General features: G+C 38.5%; 1 protein-coding gene across 2 annotated transcripts in view; it reads right to left on the bottom strand.

The window, feature by feature from the left end:
• VWA8 (von Willebrand factor A domain containing 8) overlaps window positions 1–24,176 on the bottom strand; it is a 366,248-nt gene that overhangs the window by 108,039 nt on the left and 234,033 nt on the right. For both annotated transcript variants that reach the window (XM_042977303.1, XM_015538962.2), the window contains exons 28-35: window positions 22,771–22,909; window positions 20,910–21,109; window positions 13,858–13,968; window positions 12,876–12,940; window positions 12,320–12,445; window positions 11,066–11,175; window positions 10,079–10,233; window positions 2,032–2,227 (exon numbers count right to left, since the gene is read on the bottom strand). In XM_042977303.1, coding sequence (XP_042833237.1) covers window positions 2,032–2,227; window positions 10,079–10,233; window positions 11,066–11,175; window positions 12,320–12,445; window positions 12,876–12,940; window positions 13,858–13,968; window positions 20,910–21,109; window positions 22,771–22,909 — 1,102 coding nt within the window. The remainder of the gene's footprint in view (window positions 1–2,031; window positions 2,228–10,078; window positions 10,234–11,065; window positions 11,176–12,319; window positions 12,446–12,875; window positions 12,941–13,857; window positions 13,969–20,909; window positions 21,110–22,770; window positions 22,910–24,176) is intronic.

The raw sequence follows: 24,176 nt of genomic DNA, 5'->3' as shown, positions 1-24,176 counted from the left end.
GGAAAGACTGACGACACCAAGAACCGGTGAGGAGGCACAACTAGAACTCTCATTCATTGCTGGTAGGAATGCGAAATGATTGCCACTTTGGAACACAGGTTGGCAGTTTTATCATATAATGTAAAAATGCCATTCCTACATATTTACCCAAGTGAAGCAAAGACTGATGTTCACTTAGAGATCTGTGCATAAATGTTCAGAGTAGGCTTATTCATTATTGTCAAAAAGTGGAAATGATCCAACTATCTACCAACAAAGCATGAACAAAGCATGCACATATACACAACAGATTACTATTTGGCAATAAAATGAACTACCGGTACACAAAACAATATAAACGATTCTCAAGTACATGATATTGGGTAAAAGAAGCCAGACTTGAAAGACCATATACTATATGATTCCATTTATATGACATTCTGGAAAAGGCAAATCCATAAGGACAGAAACAGATCAGTCAGGGGTTAGGGAGTAGGTAGACAGGCTGACCACAAAGAAGCACTGGGGGGGGGGCAGTTCTGGAAAGATGGAACTGTCCTCTGTTCAGTTAAGGTGATGGTTACACAACCGTATGTGTTTGTCAAACTCACAGAACTATATACAAAAAAGGGTGAATGTTACTCTGTATAATCTGAAACTTAATAAGAACAAATGCATACTTTAAAAATATCACTCTGTCTGATGTGTGGACAATGGGTAGGATGCGGAAAGAGTTGGAAGAGGAAACTCTCAAGAGGCTGTTGCAATATTCTGGTGCAAGATGGCAGTGATTTGGATGTTGGTAATAGAACTCTAGTCAAGTGGGTAGATACAAAATACAGTAGTCAGGCTGTATTAAAAGGACATGATGATTTGTGATTGGATTAGATAGAGAGGAAGATGAAGAAGAAGTATCAAGGCTGACTCCCAGGTTTCTGGGTAGTTGGAGATAACACTAAATTCTGGTATAGAATTTCTTGTATTTCCTGGGATGCCTTCATGGCTCTGTACCTTTCACATAGGATTCCCTGTTCCTGAAACAATTCCTTCATTTGATTCAATCCCATTTATCCTTTCAAGGGTCAGCTCATCATCACCAGTCTGGACTGTAAGCCTCCCCTTTCATAGATCACCTTGTGAGTATTCCTACCATGGCACTGTACTGAGACTGTCACTTTCTTCACCTGCCTCTTCTACCGTAAAAAACATTTTGAGGAAATGGTGATTTATTTGGAAGAAGTGAATTCTAAATATTATCATATAACCAGGACTTCCAAACCCAGTAATAGATTATAATACATGTAGCATTATAGTTCTTAAGTTCACGGTGATATAATGAATGTAAACACAGGACAACATATTACTACCACTACGATGCAAATAATAATCTGTGGCTCAATGATCAAACATTTTCATAATTATCCATTATGATGAAAGACTGTGTGGTCCAGCAAAAGTAGCTCTAGACTTGGGACAGGAAGACCTTAGTGCAGATCTGGGCTCTACCAGCCACCAGTGGTGTGGCCCTTGGCACGCCATCTTGCCTTCCTTTGTCAGCTTCCCTGCATATAAGCTAGAGAGTACACTGATGATAGAATGGGGATTTGAAGATTAAATAAATGTATATGAGGAAAAGTGGCACAGGACCTGGCATATATCTTGCGGTAATAAATATAAGACGACTTTGAGAGAACTACTAAGTGAATCAGTCTGCATGAGTCCCTGGTCTTTCATCATAAGTCGGGCCCCATTTTCTATGCCTAGTAGTCTAAGAATTTTTAAAAGTCCCTTTGAAAACATCTTCTAAGTTAAGTTATTGTTCAGATTATAAAGCAAAGGAAAAAGAGTTCTAACAGCAGTGGCTTCAATCAGAGACTGCGAGAAACTGACTGAAAGCTTTATGAGCCCACACCTCGGACTTTTTAAGCTGCTAGATCCTGGTAGACTTATCCACATTTATAAATACAGAATGACAATGATAAGTTAAATATCCCTACCAAAAGAAAACTAGGTTTACTACTTTGGCAAATTAGGAATTGGTAAGTTTCTTACCTTTTGGGTAGATATCTTTTAGAGGGACTTCTCCTGGGGGCAAAATCCTGACTATCTGATTAGTATCTAAAAGAGTCACACAATTGCTCTGCTTTGGACTTTCACTTGTTTTCTTTCCTCCATAGAATGTTGTGTCAGTGACATTTGGTTTATGAAGAGATGATGGCCTTTTCCAAGAATAGACTTCACTGGGTGACTGAAAGAAAAAAAAAAAGATTAAAGTACCGAAATATAGTTGACCCTTGAACAACACAGGTTTGAACTGTGAAGGTCCACTTACATGTGGATTTTTATTACAGTAAGTGTATTTTCTCTTCCTTATGATTCTCTTTCTTTAATTGCAATAAGTGTATTTTCTCTTCCTTATGATTTTGTTAATGACATTTTCTTTTTTCTAACTCACTTTATTGCACATATGTAATGTATATAACATACAAAATATGTGTTGATCATTTATGTTATCAGTAAGGCTTCCAGTCAACTGTAGGCTATTAGTAGTTATGTTTTGGGGAGTCAGATGTTATATTTGTGGAGTTGTGATTGTGTGAAGGGGGTCAGCACCCTAAATCCCCTCTTATTGTTCAAGGGGCTATGGTACTATAAACTATATTCACCACACCTGCTACAATGCAGCCCTTTAAGCAGATACCGGTGGTAAACTTGTATTTCACAAGTATAAGAAAACCAAATTATTTCTTGACCTTCTGGTGTAGAAAATAGCTGCTTCACCAATAATTATAATTTTTAGGCAAATGTGAAATATAAAACATATATATATATATATATATATATATATATATTTTTTTTTTTTTTTTTTTTTTTTTTTTTTTTACCTTGAAATAAATGAAACAAATATCCGGTTCATTCATTCTCTAGCATAAGGAACAGGACATTACCAACATTCTGAGGTCCCTGAATGCTGTATCCCATTCATATCTCCTGTCTGCCCTAGATGTTTATAACTCTTCTGGAATTTTGTGTTATTTTTTCCCTCTTGCTTGACTTCAAATTTTTACCAAATATGTATTTGTCCTTTCCTACTCCAAGATCATAGACATTCTCCTATGTATTCTCTAAACATTTTAAAGTTTGTCTTTCACATTTAAATCCTTAACCCATTAGGGATTTATTTTTGTGAATGGCATGAGGCAGGGATTCATACTCATCCTTTTTTCACATGGATAGCTAATTGTCCAAATACCACCAGATACTAAATGGCACTGATTAACATTGCTATCATAAAATACAGTTCTATATATGCATGCATCTGTTGCTGGGTACTTCATTCTGCTCTCTTATTTATTTTTCTTCCCCCACGCCAATACCACACTTAGTTACTGAAGCTTTATAATAAACCTTGACATTTAGTAGGTTCTTCAGCAACGTCTTGATTATTACTTGTCCTTGCTTTTCCATAAAAATGTATGAAAGTTGCATTTGCTCTGTATCCTTGTCAGCACTTGTTACTGTCAGTATTTTTTTTTATTTTAGCCATTCCAAAGGCGTGTATAGTATCTCATCATGATCTAAAATTTTTTTTTATTTTTAATTTTTTTATTATAATTTATTGTCAATAAAAAATTCATATTTATTTTTGAAGGCGAGAGAGACAGAGTGTGAGTGGGGGAGAGGCAGAGAGAGGGGAAGACACAGAATCTGAAGCAGGCTCCAGGCTCTGAGCTGTCAGCACAGAGCTCAATGCAGGGCTTGAACTCATGAACCGTGAGATCATGACCTGAGTCAAAGTCGGATGCTTAACTGACTGCGTCAGTTAAGGTGTCCCTCACATCATGACTTTAATTTGCATTTCCTAAATGACTAATGATGGTGAACATCTTTTCATGTACTTAATCTCTGTATCCTCTTAGGTAAAGTCTCTGTTTAAGTCTTTTGCCCTTTTTTTTTTTTTTCACATTTACCTCCAAAGTTATTTCTATATCTATCTAAATATATTGAAAACTGTAAGTTCACACAAATAAATCCAATTCCAATTCAACAACTATGAGATTCATTTTAGTTTTTTTCCTTTCTTTATCTGTAACCCCCTTCTAGTGAGAAACTAGATTTCATTATCTTTAATATATTTACTTTCTTGCTCACTTCTACTGTATGTGAGTCATATCCCATCCCATTACTAACCTTCCCTCCTGGGAAAATGCCCTCCTTACTCTCCTTGGTCCTGACAGTCCACACTGGGCTACGCTCATGAAAGGATGCCCTCCTTGCTTTACTTGGGCACCTACACCATGTTACTTCTACATCTTCATGGGCACCGTCTGCATCCTGCCTGGAGTGAATTCCCATCACGAGTGACGACACCCTCCCCCATCACGGATGTCCTCACCTGCTCAGTCTCTAACCTCTGATACCTCACACTGGGCCACTATTTGCCTGTTTTCTATATTGGAATATTTGTTTTCTTGCTCTAGAGGTGTTTTGTTTTGAGAGAGAGAGAGAGAGAGAGAGAGAGAGAGAGAGAGAGAGAGAGAGAACGAGCGGGAAAGGGTCAGAGAGAGAGGGAGACATAGAATCTGAAGCAGTCTGCAGCCTCTGAGTATCAGCACAGAGCCCAATGCGGGGCTTGAACTCATGAACTGAACTGATCATGACCTGAACTGAAGTCAGACACTTAACCGACTGAGCCACCAGGTGCTCCAACTTGCTCTTGAGTTTTAAGAAATCTTTATATGTTCTAGATACAAGTCCTTTGTTGGAAATGTGATTTGCCAATAGTTTTTCCCAGCCTTATCTTTTCATTCTCTTAACAGTGTCTTTCACAGAGCTAAAACTTTAAATTTTGATGAAATTCAATTGATCAAAAATTTTGTTATGGATTATGTCTAAGATTCTCAGTACAATGTTTAATAGAAGTGGCGATCATGGGTATCCTGGTGTTATTCTTGATGTGAAAAGGAATGCTTTTAGTGTTTCACTATTGAGGATGATGTTTGCTATAGGTTTTTGTGGCTATGTGGCATTAAGTTAGGAAAGTGATAATAAGCTTATAATAATTTAGGTACCTCTGATAATGCTATAAAAAGTTAATGAGAGGTGACATACCCCCTTATTGATAGCTTATGAAGGATTAAAAGAAATTCACATAAAAGCAGGAAGGCACTGTGATACAAGAGAAAGGATACAGATTTGAGGGTCAGTCACACTTGACCTCAAATCCCAGCTCCCTCACTCATAATTTGTGTGGCCCAGGAGATATATCTTCTCTGTTTGTTTCTTCATCTATAAAACCTTGTAAAATTATTTTAAAAATTAATTATCACGCATGAAAGGTTTTAGAATAGTGCAATGCCTGACTTTTGTGTTAGGTCCTAAAAGGTATGATTGTTACCATAAAATGTTGAAAGGCTCCTTAACTGACCCTAGTCTTTCATTTAACAAATATTCACTGAACACCTCCTGTATGTTGTGTGCCATATTAAGTAGGGGGAGATAGAGCTTTTTTTAATGTTTATTTATTTATTTCGAGAGACGGAGAGAGAGGACCTGAGTGGGGGGAGGGGCAGAGAGAGAGAGGAGAGGGAGAAGTGGGGATAGAGCTTTTCAAAAAAACCAACTCTTGGTTTCGTTGATCTGCTCTACAGTTTTTTTAGATTCTATATTGTTTATTTCTGCTCTGATCTTTATTATTTCTCTTCTTCTGCTGGGTTTAGGCTGCCTTTGCTGTTCTGCTTCTATTTCCTTTAGGTGTGCTGTTAGATTTTGTATTTGGGATTTTTCTTGTTTCTTGAGATAGGCCTGGATTGCAATGTATTTTCCTCTCAGGACTGCCTTCGCTGCATCCCAAAGCGTTTGGATTGTTGTATTTTCATTTTCGTTTGTTTCCATATATATTTTAATTTCTTCTCTAATTGCCTGGTTGACCCACTCATTCGTTAGTAGGGTGTTCTTTAACCTCCATGCTTTTGGAGGTTTTCCAGACTTTTTCCTGTGGTTGATTTCAAGCTTCATAGCACTGTGGTCTGAAAGTATGCATGGTATAATTTCAATTCTTGTAAACTTATGAAGGGCTGTTTTGTGACCCAGTATATGATCTATCTTGGAGAATGTTCCATGTGCACTCGAGAAGAAAGTATATTCTGTTGCTTTGGGATGCAGAGTTCTAAATATATCTGTCAAGTCCATCTGATCCAATGTATCATTCAGGGCCCTTGTTTCTTTATTGACTGTGTGTCTAGATGATCTATCCATTTCTGTAAGTGGGGTGTTAAAGTCCCCTGCAATGACCACATTCTTATCAATAAGGTTGCTTATGTTTATGAGTAATTGTTTTATATATCTGGGGGCTCGGGTATTTGGCGCATAGACATTTATAATAGTTAGCTCTTCCTGGTGGATAGACCCTGTGATTATTATATAATGCCCTTCTTCATCTCTTGTTACAGCCTTTAATTTAAAGTCTAGTTTGTCTGATATAAGTATGGCTACTCCAGCTTTCTTTTGGCTTCCAGGAGCATGATAAATAGTTCTCCATCCCCTCACTCTCAATCTAAAGGTGTCCTCAGATCTAAAATGAGTCTCTTGTAGACAGCAAATAGATGGGTCTTGTTTTTTTATCCATTCTGATACCCTATGTCTTTTAGTTGGTGCATTTAATCCATTTACATTCAGTGTTATTATAGAAAGATATGGGTTTAGAGTCATTGTGATGTCTGTATGTTTTATGCTTGTAGTGATGTCTCTGGTACTTTGTCTCACAGGATTCCCCTTAGGATCTCTTGTAGGGCTGGTTTCGTGGTGACAAATTCCTTCAGTTTTTGTTTGTTTGGGAAGACCTTTATCTCTCCTTCTATTCTAAATGACAGACTTGCTGGATAAAGGATTCTCGGCTGCATATTTTTTCTGTTTAGCACACTGTAGATATCGTGCCAAGCCTTTCTGGCCTGCCAAGTTTCAAAGGAGAGATCAGTCACGAGTCTTATAGGTCTCCCTTTATATGTGAGGGCACGTTTATCCCTTGCTGCTTTCAGAATTTTCTCTTTATCCTTGTATTTTGCCAGTTTCACTATGATATGTCGTGCAGAAGATCGATTCAAGTTACGTCTGAAGGGAGTTCTCTGTGCCTCTTGGATTTCAAAGCCTTTTTCCTTCCCCAGTTCAGGGAAGTTCTCAGCTATAATTTGTTCAAGTACCCCTTCAGCACCTTTCCCTCTCTCTTCCTCCTCTGGGATACCAATTATGCGTATATTATTTCTTTTTAGTGTATCACTTAGTTCTCTAATTTTCCCCTCATACTCCTGGATTTTTTTATCTCTCTTTCTTTCAGCTTCCTCTTTCTCCATAACTTTATCTTCTAGTTCACCTATTCTCTCCTCTGCCTCTTCAAGCCGAGCCATCGTGGTTTCCATTTTGTTTTGCATTTCGTTTAAAGCGTTTTTCAGCTCCTCGTGACTGTTCCTTAGTCCCTCGATCTTTGTGGCAAGAGATTCTCTGCTGTCCTGTATACTGTTTTCAAGCCCAGCGATTAATTTTATGACTATTATTCTAAATTCACTTTCTGTTATATTATTTAAATCCTTTTTGATCAGTTCATTAGCTGTTGTTATTTCCTGGAGATTCTTCTGAGGGGAATTCTTCCGTTTGGTCATTTTGGAGAGTCCCTGGCGTGGTGAGGACCTGCAGGGCACTTCCCCTGTGCTGTGGTGTATAACTGGAGTTAGTGGGCGGGGCCGCAGTCCGACCCAATGTCTGCCCCCAGCCCACCGCTGGGGTCACAGTCAGACTGGTGTGTGCCTTCTCTTCCCCTCTCCTAGGGGCGGGATTCACTGTGGGGTGGCGTGTCCCGTCTGGGCTACTTGCACACTGCCAGGCTTGTGTTGCTGGGGATCTGGCGTATTAGCTGGGGTGGGTAGGCAAGGTGCACGGGGGCTGGAGGGGCAGGCTTAGCTCGCTTCTCCTTAGGTGATCCACTTCAGGAGGAGCCCTGTGGCAGCGGGAGGGAGTCAGATCCGCTGCCGGAGGTTTGGCTCCGCAGAAGCACAGAGTTGGGTGTTTGCGCGCAGCGAGCAAGTTCCCTGGCAGGAACTGGTTCCCTTTGGGATTTTGGCTGGGGGATGGGCGGGGGAGATGGCGCTGGAGCCTTTGTTCCCCGCCAAGCTGAGCTCTGCCATCCGGGGGCTCAGCAGCTCTCCCTCCCTTTGTCCTCCAGCCTTCCCGCTTTCCGAGCAGAGCTGTTAACTTATGACCTCCCAGACGCTAAGTCGCGCTTGCTTTCGGAACACAGTCCGTCCGGCCCCTCGGCTTTTGCCAGCCAGACTCGGGGGCTCTGCTTGGCCGGTGAGCCGCCCCTCCGCCCCGGCTCCCTCCCGCCAGTCCGTGGAGCGCGCACCGCCTCGCCGCCCTTCCTACCCTCTTCCGTGGGCCTCTGGTCTGCGCTTGACTCCGGAGACTCCCTTCTGCTAATCCTCTGGCGGTTTTCTGGGTTCTTTAGGCAGGTGTAGGTGGAATCTAAGTGATCGGCAGGACGCGCTGTGAGTCCCGCGTCCTCCTACGCCGCCATCTTCCGGAACCTCCTAAAACGAACTGAGCTTTGGAACATTTCAGGCCTGGCATGGAATGCCGTTTTTACACAAGTGTCTTGTGGTTCAGAAATCCGATTTCACAACTTATCTTCCATTAGATGAAAGTGTTTACGGTGTGTCCGGAGCTGGAGTAAGTTCCTGCGGGTGCCGAAGAGCAGGGGCCTCCTCTCTCCTCTCATTAATTTGCTGATGCCTAACTGCACTGATGCAGAGGTGAGATACCGGGGAGAGACTAGAGCTTTTAATTTAACAAGGTTACTAGTCCTACAGGCTATAAAGGATTCCTATAAGGTTAATACAAATGGTGTCTTATACTCAGTGTAAAATACTTTTTCTAAATCTTTATAGTGACATTACATTTCTATACTAGTTTCTTCAATTGGAAGATCAGTATTTTAAATGATTCCACCTTCAGAAAAATAGCTCTAGTATTTTCTCTATTGATGACAGCACTCATTAAGAAAGCATACTAAACACAACTCTCATTCAGTCAAGGCTGCAGTATATATTATATTCCAACATGTTTCATTTTCAGTTACATAATACCATAGCAAATGCTTTCTCCTTGATAATTAGGAAGACATATGGCAAAATCCTAAGCCAGATATTATCCACTGGGTTTTGGATTTCAAATGCCTTGTACCCTGAAGTACTCAACATTCATTAATTACATTAAAAAGTTGAGCTTATGTGAGATTGGTGTACCATCGTGCAGAGCCCATGTTTTTATCTTTAAATGATTCTATTTAAAAACAAAAGCTACAAAGGAAATTATGAAAATTAAATGTTTAATCAAAACACATGGAGCTACCTCTAAGGTTATTAGATGGCAACATGGACTTAAATCACCTTTATATTTCATTTTCCCACATTTCCATCAGAGGAAGATGGGACCTAGCTTCACCTGAAGTCAATTACAAATAGTCCCTTCTTTACAGATAACAGTACATAATGGTAGGAGGGACCATCTAAGGCAGATTTAAGTTGAGACTATCGCCATAATCTGGATGCTGCAAAGACACAATAAGTCAGAGCAAAACTCAGCGGAAGGTGAACAGATGTTCGTGAGTGTTGAAAAATTTAATTGACAGTAATGAGACCCCAACAAATTTAACTTTAAAAAATTCCGGAAGACATGTTATTTTGTTAAGTTTCCAATGTTCCTCTTGACAGATTACACGAGCACACAACAAGACAATATGATATAAAATTACCATCAGTAGGTTAAGCAGTTAACTGTATCACATGAACTCCCATGTACGGAGAATACGGGCTTTCCCTTACGAACCAATATAATTACATTACCCTATAAATGGTAATTTTAAAAAAGCAATGAAACTCTTTATGTAGAATACATTTTTTAATGACTGATTTGGAATATAGTCTTGATCTAAAATGTTTACCAGAATATCATTACATTTTTAATCACTCCTCAACTAGCCTTATAGATTAGAGGCTAAACCAAGTAGAAAAAAAACATCTATTGAATAACTGAAAATATTGGTGCTTACCATGAGATCTGGGAAACCAACAACAACCGTAGCATAACTAGTCTCATCTGAGAGAATTCGGTTAGGAGAGGCAATCTTTTGTCCCACTGCTGAACTTAGATTTTCAGATGATAGTTGATCACTTGAAATTTTATGAGGTATGCTGAAATCTGTTTCTGCAGTGGCAGAGAAACATTAGATACCATATGCCCCTACAATGCTCCAGGAATTAATTTTTGCAAGATTTCATTCTTGCCAACTCAAATAGAAAAGCACAAGTTAAAAAAGAGAAAACAGTTTAATTATATTCACGGCCTTTTGTTTGAGAAAACTCCGTTTTTACAGTCAAGGCATCTTCTCTAAGTGAATGCAAGTATTTACTGAATTCAAAATTTTATTAGCGCTTAAGAGACTCTTAAAAACTGAGAACAAACTGACGGTTGATGGGGGGTGGGAGGGAGGGTAGGGTAGGTGATGGTATTGAAGAGGGCATCTTTTGGGGTGAGCACTGGGTGTTGTATGGAAACCAATTTGACAATAAATTTCATATATTAAAAAATAAATAAATAAATAAAATAAACATTAAAAAAATTTATTAGCGATGCGTATTATCACTAATAGCACCCTGCAGAAATGATGTGAAACTGCCCCAACCAGTGCTGGTAATGGTATGTTTTAGATTTTTTTCCATAAGTACTATTCACCCCCCAAAACTGTGATGAATTAAGTAGACATCTGATGGTCTGTGTAAAAAAAGAAAAGATGCTACCCTAAAAGACTATTAGACTTGGCACCTGAATGTATATAAAAATTCTGATTTCTCAGTTAGAAACATCAATGACAGAACTTAAAAAAAGAGTAGATTCTCATTTACTATTTCTAAGTAGTTACTAAGCTTTCCCTTTTAGTATGAACTTAACATATGTTGATGTTACTGCTCTAAAAGGATTCTAGGGGACTGTAAGCACGTACCCATACGGCCATAAACACAAAGAACATGGGATTTACCTTGTATGACTCCAAATCCTGTGCTAGGCAGCTCCTCTTTCAATGCGTACAACTGGCAAACCCCGCTGTCCTCAGATTCGATGCGTGCAGGCTTAGTTAAAAGATATTTCCTGCAAACAAACAAAACATCTAAGTGAAAAAAGTTCTTCTTTTTTAATAATTGTGAGTCCAGGCTATGAAAAATCAGAATTCTACCCCTTTCCCCCAAGGCTTCTTTTTTATATTCAGAGTAAAATTTGTAGTTTCTGAGTTACCTCATGAATTAACAAATAACTTCTCAACACTGTGTATAAGGAGCAGCGCATAATAACAATGCACTAATAAATATGAACCAAAATCTAACACTTCCTGTAAGAGGAAGGGCTGCAAAAATAATAATAATAATAATAATAATAATAATAATAAAATAAATAAATAAATAAAGCAATTCTAATGAGAAACTACCCCCACCCCTGTATCATGGGACCCGCTATTGATATGACTGTTTCATCAGTCAGTCAGTCAAGTGGGAGCCTGGTCTCTGATTTCTGACCAGCTGAGGGACAGAAGCCCTAACCATTGTAACCACTGTAATCCCCTTGATCTACTTATTTTTAAGATTTCTAAAATAGGGATGTATAAATAGGCAGAAATCTTTTGCAGCAGGCTACTTCTGCTTGTGACCCGAGGGGAAGAGTCTGTATTTAGCCAGTAGAGGTAATGTGTGAGGGAGGGGGACTTAAAATTTACTGTGCACCCTATTTATGTCAAGTGCATATAATGGCCCTTTCATCAAGAAGTGTATATAGTCCAATGGTGGCAGGCAACACAAACACGAACATAACTAAGAGCAATCAAGATAGAATGAAGAAGAAACTTCTAAGGGGTGAATTCTGTGAAGTTCCAAAAAGGCAACAGCTCTAGGGCAGAGACTATGATCCTCTGAAGAGAGGATAAAATAAAAATCTATTTTGAAGCATCTCTGGTTTGGTAAGAATACAGTGGATTCTCAATGTACTAATAGGAAAAATCCAAAGAAATATGGATCAGACATAAAAGTCATTATGTTTCTACTGTTCATTTCAATGTCATTCTCTGAAACACTTTCATGATTACTCCGTGAAGTGATATTTAATTGGTTTTCATTTTTTCCCTCCCCTTTTTCTTTCACCTATAGAGATGCCAAATTCAGAAACTGTGAAAAGACAGACTGGAAGACAGAACAGTAAGGATGCTGGGTAAATGCTCTATGAGACGCTACGTAAATCCACCCACTGGTGTGTCCTACTCTCCACCAGAAGCCACTTGTCCTCGGCTACAAGGAAGACTGTCTTGAGGTCGATGGGAAGTGAGATGGTGTGTGTTCGCCCTTCGAGAACATCCAGCACAGTCAGGCTGTTCCTGAAAGAGGAGAAGAAAACTATCTGAAAGGAAATGATGAGGGTAACAATTGAGTAACGATGGCACAGTCATTTCATGATACTTCATGCAACCCTAAAGAGAATGTTTTCAAGACTAAATAATAATAAAGAGAAATGTTAATTGAGAAAACAGATCTATAAAACTCTAAACTCTGTAGGGGTATGCATAAGAAGAAATAATGGATGCTGATAACCACCAAGCTGGCAGTGGTGGTACTTTGAAATTAAGAGCACTGTCTTTTCTTAGGTCTGGATTTAAATGTTCTCGCAATGTGGGATGAGTTGCTTTTACAATAGCATATTTGTAATGTGGTTATATTGGTTTTATAATAAGCAAGTATAATTAAATGAGGAAACAGAATGGGCAAACTAAGGATCCCAGTTTAAATCTTCTATAGCAAAGCACTCACCCATTTTCTTTGTAGAATACTAGCCAGTTTTTGTGCGAAAATTCTTTACACATTTTATAAGTTTCCTAAAGACAAAACCAAACAAAATATTCACATTAAATGTGTGAGATGCAGTCATGTCTCCTTAGTTGCTTTCCCTTAAATAAAGTTCTCCAACATGTAAAACATGTAATCCTGTGAGAAGCCGCCTCTTTATTTACTCCAAGGCTCTTACGGTGATGTGGATTTAAATATAATTCAAAATTTATTGTGAACTATGTGCTAAAACATCTTTTAGGATAAAAGTTTAAAAAATAATGCCAAATACTGGTTAGAGATAAATATGCTATCTGGCGAGTAACTGTGGAATTTATACGATAATATAGACATAAAGGAAATACTGCTTTTTGTAGATTTGGATGTATTTACGGCATTTAAAACATCTCTCTCTTTTTTTTTTCCATGGTCTTTTAAGACTTATGTATTGCAGGGCAGAAGGTAAGTCGTATTTTATATCCATTACCTTTCTCTGAATGGCAGAATAAATTCTCTTGGGTTGGCCTGAAACTTATTTACTAGTTTAATTTAGTTAATAAATTCAAATGTTTATTCATCTAGTAGGTGCACTCGAGTGTCATACTTGTCAGTTTATCATATAAATCCAAAACATAAACATATTAACTCAAAAACAGTTCAGTGACTGCATGATTAGGAATTTGTCATGAATATCACCCTCAAGAAGCCCACGAAGCTCTATCATTATTATAGCTCAGTCCTGACAAGTCTTCATGTGAGTATGATGTATACAAAAAAAAGCTATTGGTGTTAGTTATATGTGTATCAGTGTCTTTTCATATTGCGTTAAAATCTACAAGCGCACAACAAGAGAATTCTCTTGTGCTGTAAATAAAAGGCCCTGAGAAGAATGGGCATGCATGCATCTTTAAGGTAGAAAACTACAGAAGTCCTTGGCAACTTGCTGGACAAGTTGGGTATTCCTTACAGCTTCCTCCTTGTTCCACCAGGAAGATTTCTTAGGTGTAACCTCTTCGGAAGGGAGGATGAGACGTCGAAGGGCTCGGCTAGTGGTGTCTAACAAGAGGATGACATTACTCTGGAAATAAAGAGAACAGTAAAAAGCTCAAGATGTTCTTTTTTTTTTTTTTTTTTTTAAGCAGCAGCTTCTTGACAACCTGGGAATAAAACATATAGTGGTAAACCGAAAGGAAGATGACAATATTGAAATACTTAAGAGACAACATAAAGATACTAAATGGTTTTCCTTAATACACAATTTAAGGTAGTAGATGGTTTTGTGAAAATATTTCAATTATGTAATGCAGAGGGAGTCTCTTTGAAGATTTTATCTTAAAACCATCCCCTTCTATACACAGGCTATTTTAACCATGGTTCTGTTTTATTATATACTTGAAATTAAGAGGATTGATATTTTTTAAAGTCCATTTACTATCAAAACTTACATGTCAAGAGTGTTTTGTTGAAAATTGTCTTACATTGTGCATAACTAAATCTCACTCATGCTTTTCACAAATCCAGACTTACTTCAGAAAATGTGTACATGATAAATAGATGGGTTAGCAAGAAAATATCAGGATCTCAAGAACTTAATTCATAATGAATGTGTCTTCATTTCAAAACTCACAGTTGGTGCTGTAATAATGTACAAACAAGAGATTTCTCTCCAGCGGTATTAATCACAGTTTTGCAAATGAAGTAATAATCTCCCAGTAATTAGCAGTGTTTTTTCAAGAAAAAAAATTTAAGTAAATCTCAAGCATTACAATCAATGAACAGAAATACATGAATAAGAACTTAAAATTGAGAAAGCCAGGAAAGATTAAATATTTTAAAGAGATGCTATTAGCTTGGCTTTTTTTTTAACTTAAAATTTAAACATGTTTGAAGATTAGACAAAAAGGTTTGCAGGGCACCTGGGTTGCTCAGTTGGTTGAGCGTCTGACTCTTGGTCATGATCCCAGGGTCTTGGGATTGAGCCCCATGTTGGACTCATGCTGAACCACTGACCATGGAGCCTGCTTGGGATTCATTCTTTCTCCCTCCCTCCCTCTCTTTCTTTCTCTCTCTCCCCCTCTGCTCTCTCCCCCACTCACACACACTCTTTTTCTAAAATAAAACAAAAATAAAAAAACTCCGAGAGCCCCAAAAAGGTTCGCAAAAAGGCACGTACAAGCTGTTTGTCAGGCCTCATTGTTATGCAATGGTCTTTTTCTAGAAAGTTTTTGTTTTGTTTTGTTTTAAATTTGGGGCTTCTCCAGCTATCCTAACCCTTAGGAACTTTTCATTTCAAAAACTTTCTTTGGGGAAAATGAAGTCATAAAGCACCCAAAGAATTACTGTATAGTTTGTGAAATATAGGAGACAAAATAAAAAATGTTTGTTGGCTTGTATCTTAGTATTTACTGAGTAGCTTATATTTAAAGCACAAAGGAGAACACAATAATGAATTAACCATGACCCTTGCCCTCTCTTATGTGGTACAGTTAGAAATAAAAAGAAAGGCAAAAAGATTGATGATGGGCATTGAGGAGGGCACTTGGGATGAGCACTGGGTGTTGTATATAAGCGATGAATTATGAGAATCTACCCCCAAAACCAAGAGCACACTGTATACACTGTATGTTAGCCAACTTGACAATAAATTATATTAAAGTTAAAAAAAAGAAATAAAAAGAAAGGCAGAAAGATTGATGATTCATCCACTAACCTGGGATCTCATAGTGCGGTTTCAAGTGTATTTTACCAGCTAATTGTACTGAAGTGCTCAAAAATTAAAGTAGTATTTGTACCGTGCAGTTTCCTTCACTGAATCCTGGCTGTTAAAAAATTCTATTAAACATGTTGACAGAGTTTAAACTTCTCCACAAACATCACTCTTAGAATGCATCATTGGTATGACAGGCAATTTTCCATTCAGGACGTGTGTTACAGATATTCTTTTTAAAATCATTTCATACGAGAGGTATTATTTCTGGCCTTTGAAAGTTTGAAAAGGATGGCAGTACCTTAAAGTACCTTAAAGTTACTTAAGAAAATGTATTAATTAACAAATTAAAAAGTGACAGTCTTATTCCATTCTAGATTAAATCTTTTTTTTGAGAAAGTATTTTTTTAAAGGAGAAACTCTTTCTTGTGTGATAAATATGAACAACATTAACATGAATTCTTAGCGCTTTAGCAGTTTGGGATAATATTAACTTTTCTAAGCAAAAGAAGGTTCTAAAAATAATGTTTGATTCCAAAATATAATTAAGCAGAAGAATAAGCAGATGATTAAACAGATACGATTAAGCAGAAAAATAAGTATGGTTTTGCATTTTTCTTCCTTTTTAGGGTCTAATACTTATATACTCATAACTTGGCATAAGCAAATTGAAAACCTGTGCCTTTCTGAACGAAAGAAAGCATATATGTATTTGCAGCCATCGTTGGACTTAGAATTAGTTTTAGAAACAATTGGCAACATGAAGGAGTTCTGTTGGTCCATCCTTTTGGATGTTAATGGTTTCCTTCTGTAAATGACTAATGATATATTCTGAGTTTAAAAATAGAATTTTGCGTCACACACGAGTACATGTAACTGTGGCTTTGGTGCTCCTTTAAGGGGGGCAGGGAGAAGAAGTGAGCAATTTTATTATGTTTGTATCTGACTGGGAGAAAAGTAACCTCTGGATGACCTCAATATCCTAAAGTCTGAAATTCTAAACTTCGTACAGATGTAATAAGTAATCTCATGGCAGGAGAGGGGGAAGGGTGGAGGGTCTTTATTTTTAGGCATGGCCAAGTTTCCCTTTCCTCACTTAAGATTTTATTTTAGCGAGGAAGCTTTGAACAACTTCTTTAACCAGGGAAATGCATCCATAGCAAGCTTTAGACAAGGGATAGTGGAATTAATGGCAGTGATTCTCTGCAATATTTTAGCTCTGCTCTCAGTGAGGGCAGGATGGGGAAGGAGGAACTGATGGCAGTGCACACATTTGTTATTTGATTAGAATTATTTATCATTTGTCCAATTTTACAGACGCATGCTGTTCATTTGAAATTAAAGAGGTCTTACCTCCTAACAGGGTTTTAATATGATGGCTACGATACCCTCTTTGGGAAAAGAAGAGGCAGTTCAGAGGGTACAGTGGGAGTATTCCTATAAGCTAGGCATGCCTTCTCAGGGTGCTGAGGTAGCTTTCTAGAAAACTGTTCAGGCTGTGGTCAAAGGGACAAGTCAGAATGTCAGGAGACAAAGTGCTGGCCATGGAAGTTGACAGTCTGGCCACGACAGTTGTAAAATGCTGAACAGAGTATTACACTGAACAGAGTATTAATCGGCAATGTTGCCAAATAATCGGATCTTCTGAGAAAATAAAATACTTGCTAAGAATCTAAAAATCTAGTACTTTCCAAGAATTGGTATATGTAAAATTGGAAGTTAATTTGACAGCTGAAAATTTGGCAGGATTGTTTGAATAAATACTCCAAATTTAAATTCTTACTCAATTGACTTGCTGAATTAAAAATCATCAAGATAGCATGTGTTTTTTTTATGACAGATTCTTCTCATTGTAGAATTCAATTCAATGCCACTGATATTTTATTAGAAACCTATAACACAAGGGGTGCTTGGGTGGCTCAGTCGGTTAAGCATCCCTCTTTTGGTTTTGGCTCAGGTCATGATCTCAGTTTGTGAGTGCAAACCCCACATTGGGCTCTGCACTGACAGTGCAGGGACTGCTTGGAATTCTCTTTCTGCCCCTCCCCTGCTCATGCTCATGGTCTCTCTCTCTCTCTCTCTCTCTGTCTCTCTCAAAATAAATAAACTAAAAAAAAAAAAAAAAAAGAACCTATAAAGCAAAACCCTTATTCCATGTGATGGATACAAACTTTTATAAGCAATATGTGGATATTTATAAACTCTGCTTGCAGGAGAAAGTGAAAATGAAAAAAAAAGTGAAAACCTGAAAAAATTTAACTCAGAATTCATGATAATTATTTACGCAAGGCCTAAAGTTAAAGTTGACTTATTTACTCAGTGAAACACTGACATGTTATTTATGCAACATTTCCTCTTGATTAGACACAGTCTAAAAGTATTGTTTCTTGGTAACACTTTGTTCTCCTAGTGACTTTAAGTATTCGTAAATAGCAACACTGCATTTCTTTAATATTTTCCTATTATGAATACTTTTTAAGTTTTCACACTATTCTTTTCCCCAAGTAGCTATAGTGAGTGAGATGGTGGATGGAGTTTAATTCTGGGGGGCCAATCGAATCTGGTTTGAATCTCAGTTCATTATGTAGCTACCGGGCAGGTTATGAAACTCTCTGAGCCTCCATTCTCTCAAATGTAAATCTGGCTGACGGGTATCTCAGTGGGCTACTGGAAGAATAGCATGGGATGATGTATGTAATCTTTCATTTGGCACACTGCCAACATTTAATAACTGCTCCTTCTGTTTGCGAGGCTCATCACTTAGCCTTCTGGGATACCACACTCCCTGCCCTGTCCACCTACTTCACTGGCCACTCATCGTCAATCCCCTTGGTTGATTCTCCCGTATCTCCCTGATTTCTTAATATTTCATTGCCCCAGGGCTTGGACTTCTCTGCCCACACTCACTCCCTTGGTGACCTCTTTCAGCCTCATGGTTTTCAGTAACATGTACATGCCAAGACTCCCAAATGTTCTGATCTCTCACCTGAACTCCAGGCTCATCTACTGGGATGTCTAACAGGCATCTCACATTTAATCAAAGGTCTACCCTCTCCCAAATCAATTCCTCATCTCAGTTGATGGTGACTCTGTTCTTTCAGTTGCTCATGCCCTAGACTTTGAAGTTGCCCTTAATTAGCTCCATCCTCTCTCACCCATGCATCTGATCTGTTAGGAAATCCTGTTGGTTCTACCTTCAAAATATATCCAGAACCCATCGTTACTTACAACCTCCATACCCTAAACTACAATTACCTCTTGCTGGATCACTGCAAAAATTTCTTTACTAGTCTCCTTCATTCTGCCTTACCACCTACACACTATTTGCTGCAGAGGAGCCAGAGAAATCTTTTAAATATATAAGTCAGGTCACGCTACTCCTCTGCTTGAGATGCTCTAACACCTTCCTCTTCCACCCACAGTCAGGGCCCAGGACATTACAATGGTCTACGAGGCTCTGCACAGTCTGCTTCCTCACTCCCCGCACCACGTCCCTGCTCCAACTAGCTGAGTAACCTGTGATCTCACCTCCTTATGCTCTCTCCCCCTTGCTCAATCTTCCCCACCACACTTCTTTAAAGATGGAACAAAAGCATGCTCCAGCCTCTGGGCCTCTGCCTGGAATGCCCTTATTTTAGATATCTGTTCTCCCCTTCACGTCCCTCAAGCCTTTGCTTAAATATCCCTTCCTCAGTTAGGCGATCCCTGCCCATCTACCCTACTTTGAATGGAAATCTTCCTGCCAGCCTTGCTTCTCCTCTTCTAGCTTGAGATATAATTTACTTCTTTTGCTCATTGTCTGTCTTCCTGTACCACAATGTAAGCTTTTCAGGACAAAAATTATTGTTGTTTTCTTTGCTGCAGCATCCCCAGTAATAGGCACATGATATAATTTGTTGAATGAATAATATGCTTGAATGAATAGTATGGTATTTGGTAGATACTAGGTGGATAATAAACATGCAAAAGCATTACACTCCTTTCTATTGGTATGGTACAGATTAACTTAGACCTTCAGAATTCTCACTAATTGAGACACAGCCTGCTTTTTGATCTATACCTTCTATTTGGAATTATTATTATTTTTTTTAAATCAGTGTTTTTTATTATTTATTTTTGAGAGACAGAGAGAGACAGAGCACGAGCAGGGAGGGGCAGAGAGGGAGGGAGACACAGAATCTGAACAGGCTCCAGGCTCTGGGCTGTCAGCACAGATCTCCACCCAGGGCTTGAACCCACGAAGCGTGAGATGATGGCCTGAGCCAAAGTCAGACACTTAACCGACTGAGCTACCCAGGTGCCCCTGGAATTATTTTAAGCTTGACTCTAAACACCTGTACTTTTAATTAGTGCTATCTTACACTAGTAGTGATGGTTAAAACTTGAGCTTCATTACATACCAAAGGAGTTCAGTGTCATCTTGCAGTGAACGGAAGGTTTATGTCCTCCCAAAATTCATATGTTGAAATCCTAAACCCTGGCATTTAGGATTACTAGGAGGTAGGGGTCTATGGGAGGTGATTAGGTCATTAGGGTGGAGTCCTCCTGAATGAGATTAGCGGTCTCATAAATGAGACACCAATGCAATCCCTTGCTCTTTCTGCCCCGTGAGGTTACAATGAACAGACAGCTATCTAGCAAGTGGGTTCTCGCCAGACACCAGATCCAGATTTGCTTATTCTTGATCTTGGACGTCCCAGCCTCCAGAACTGTGAGAAATAAATTTCTGTTGTTTATAAGCTCCCTAGTCTATGCTACTTGTGTTATAGTAGCCCAAACAAGACCAAGACAAGTCCATTCACTATATGTTTGTGGCTGTGTCTACATTAAGAATGTCATTCAGGTTTCAAATAAAACGCATCTCCTAAGGGGAGCACCCCTTCATACTGTTACTTCCACCTTCCACTTCCTCCTTCCCCACCCCTATCACTCCCCAGGACATTGTCTCATTTCTATACAGCACTTATCACTGCCTGAAATCAGCATATTTATTTGTTGGCTTACTTTATGGTCTGTCTCCCCAAAGAGAATGCAAGTTTCACAACAAAGAATTATCCGGCCTCAAATGTCATTAGTGCTGAGGTTGAGAAACCCTAATTTACATGCTTCCAGAATTATAGGTCATGTTGAAGTCTCCGCAGAGAAGATATTAGCCTGCCTTTGTGGTACTGACAAAACACAGCTCTGATCCCTCCTTGATGTTTATGAAAGCACGTATTTTCACTTGTAGGTTGCGAATCACCTTTGCCTTTTTCTTCACACAGCTTACTCTTGGCGTAATTGTACCATGTGAGTAGCCCGGGATGCCTTACCTGCTGCTCGTGGAGAACCACTTGACCCTTGAGGGGATTTCCCAGTGGTGCCACTGTCACAAATGGGTGCCAAATTCTACTGGCCATTCTTGGGAAGATGTCAGAGAGGTCCACCATGTAGCCACTTTTCCCCGTCATGTTCAGAAAGTATAAGGTGATGGGATTGCATGCAACTACATAGAGGGTATTTTCCTCATTTTCTGTAATGACAAAAAGGTGTTAACTGTGTGATCTGCAGTAGATTTTCTGAATGGTCAAGAGGTCCAGTGAAATCTGAATCATGAGACTGAGCACACAGCTGGAACTCAGTGGACAAACTGTAGATGGATTGATTAGGATATACATACGTTATGTATATATATCAATTAACTTTGATTCTAACCTCCCAACATGCTCTTTTCTCCCAAAAATACAGAAGAGGTATAAAAACAAAGAAACAAAAAACAATTAAAACTCTAGTTTGCATAAGTGGACAATACTGAAACAGAGAGTTCAATTACAGAAAGGGCAGCATTATTTTTATGGGCCAATTCTGACTGACGGCAGCTGCCTGGAATGTTGTTCTGAGAACCATGAGGCCAGGACAAGGTTTAACCAGAAAAGCGCTCCTGGTTAGCAATGCCTCTCACTGGCATGGGGCAGAGGATCACAGCATACTTATTTCCAATTCTGAAAGATGGGACAAGGGCCAAAGTTCAAGCTTTATGCATAAAATCCGTATTTATTCTCTACTGGTGAATGTAAAATATCTTCATAAGAGCACCTGTCTGTTACCAAAAACCCCTGTGTATACGTACATACATACATACATACATATATATATATACACACACACACACACACAGACGTATATACACACACATATATATGTGTATATACACGTATATATATATGTGTGTGTATATACACATACATATATGTGCATATGTGTGTGTGTGTGTGTGTATATATATATATATATATATATATATAATTTTTTGCCCTCATTTTACTTATTTTGATGGGGGTGGGGTGGAGGAGCAGAGAGAGAGGATCCCAAGCCGGCTGTCAGCGCAGAGCCCGATGTGGGACTCGAACTGGTGAATCCTGAGATCATGACCTGAGCTGAAACCGAGAGTCAGACCCTTAACAGACTGAGCCACCCAGGTGCCCCAAAACCTTGTATATTTTTAAAGCATATATTTTTATTCCACAAAGCTGATTTTGGGAATAAATAATATTCATAGAACTTAGATAACAAAAACTTGCTTCTGAATTTTCCCCTCAACAATCCCCATCCTAGGCAAGTTAGAAACTCTCTCCCTTTCTTCTGTCATCACCTCTGTTTAATAGGACCTTAGGAACTGCCCTCGATTGAAAACTTCTGCCAAAAACTACCCAGGGCACACTGTATGAGTCAGTAGGAAATGGCAGCAGTCCAGAAATGTAGATGCCAAAAATTCACGTCCTTCATTTGCCATTCTTTAAAATAAATGTAATGACTGCAAAGCACTCCAGCCGTGCTTTGGTGGTTCACGCCATCATCAAACTGGAATCCCAGCCCCCAAATCCAATGTTTCTCTTTTTCTTGTTCCCTTCTATTTTTAGCACATGCCTGGGTGTATTTAACTTTGTGCTACAGTTGTAATGAGAAACAGACATATGCATACAAACTTAGCAGTGCTTATGTGGATTCCACAATAGTATTTTGTTAGGTTGTTATAGGAAATTAGGTCTAAATTGCATATAATTACTATCCAATCCAATATGACACAGTTACTGAGTCTATCATAGACTTTTTGATGTCTAGAGATTCTTTCAATCCCTCTTTTAGAAAAAAGTAAGTACAGGAAGGAAAAATCAAAAGAATAAATTGACATACCACATGACGTAGCAATGTCACAGATTAAGTTAATTTCATCCAATGGTAATTTGCAGGAGGCACATTCTTCAGTAAAGGTTTGGGATCTTTCTTCATATCTTTCTATTGGATATTCCTGTATGTTTATAAGTGCTGGACCCTATAATAAAGTAGTTGTCTGAGTTAAGGAATTTGGATAGTTACTAAAATGTAGAAAAACTGAAGTTTTTCTAAAATATGAAATTTAAATTCAAATACCCAACATCTTGATATACCTCTTCTTATTTTGTTGACTATCATGGTACCTATAACAATAATAATGCCATATACTTGCATTTATAAATGCTTTCAATTGTCCTATCTTAATTTCTCACTTTCTTTTCTTTTTACTCACAAGGTACACCAGCTGAAAAACCCCATAGGATTTCTGATTACTTTATTCCTTCCTAAACAATGGTCAAGGTTTGAACTCCAAGTATTGGGACCCAGAGCTGGCCAAACTAGGAAAATAATCTGTAAATGCATGAATCAGGGCCTTATATAGTTCCATTGTAAAGAATGATTATTATACCATTATATAGAATATAATGGCTAAAATTCAGTCTTTGAAATAAAAAAAAGCTTGCTGATAACTACTGTTGTTTACAAAAGGTAGAATATTATACACATAGTGAAAATTATTCAATATAAACATAAGCAGAGAATCTAATTTAATAATATTATTGATATTAGGGCTGGTACTTAGAGAAAACAACTATATAGAAGAATTATATAGATGTAACTACACTTTCAATATTCCCATGCCATACAGTCCTTTTTTTAAAGTTTATTTACTTATTGAGAAAGAAAGAAAGAGAGCACATGCACAAGTAGGGGATGGGTACAGAGAGACGGAGAGAGAAAATCCCTAGCAGGCTCCACGCTGTCAGCATGAACTGTGAGATCATGACCTCGGCTGAAATCCAGAATTGGATGCTTAACTGACTGAGCCACCCAGGTGCCCCCCAGTCCTTAATTAATCAAAAATGTCTGGGTTAGATGGTGACTGTTGTGGCATCCCTGCCATCCTCCATCCTGCCCCTTTCTATCTAGTCTGTATCTCTGGAGCTGGAAATCTAGAAACAACATTCCTCAAACTCCCTTGCAGTAAGGGTTCTGGATGTGATTTCGGTTCTGCCAATTAAATGCACTTAAATGGCCCACAGGTCAAGTGTGACCCATTGCTTGCTTTTGTAAATAAAACTTTACTACAACACAGCCACATTCATCTGTTAGCCTATTACCTATGGTTGCTTTTGTGCTATCACAGTAAAGTCGAGTAGCTGCAACAGAATCTGTATGGCCTAAAACATTAACCATCTGGCTCTTTACAGACAAAGTTTGCTGATCCTGCTTCGCCATGTCGCTGCCAGCAGCAGGGATGGTAG

Source organism: Panthera tigris, chromosome A1, assembly GCF_018350195.1.
Source record: "Panthera tigris isolate Pti1 chromosome A1, P.tigris_Pti1_mat1.1, whole genome shotgun sequence".
Classification (NCBI taxonomy): domain Eukaryota; kingdom Metazoa; phylum Chordata; class Mammalia; order Carnivora; family Felidae; genus Panthera; species Panthera tigris.
Note: the sequence above shows the minus strand (reverse complement) of the source record. Positions and strands in the feature narration are given on the sequence as shown.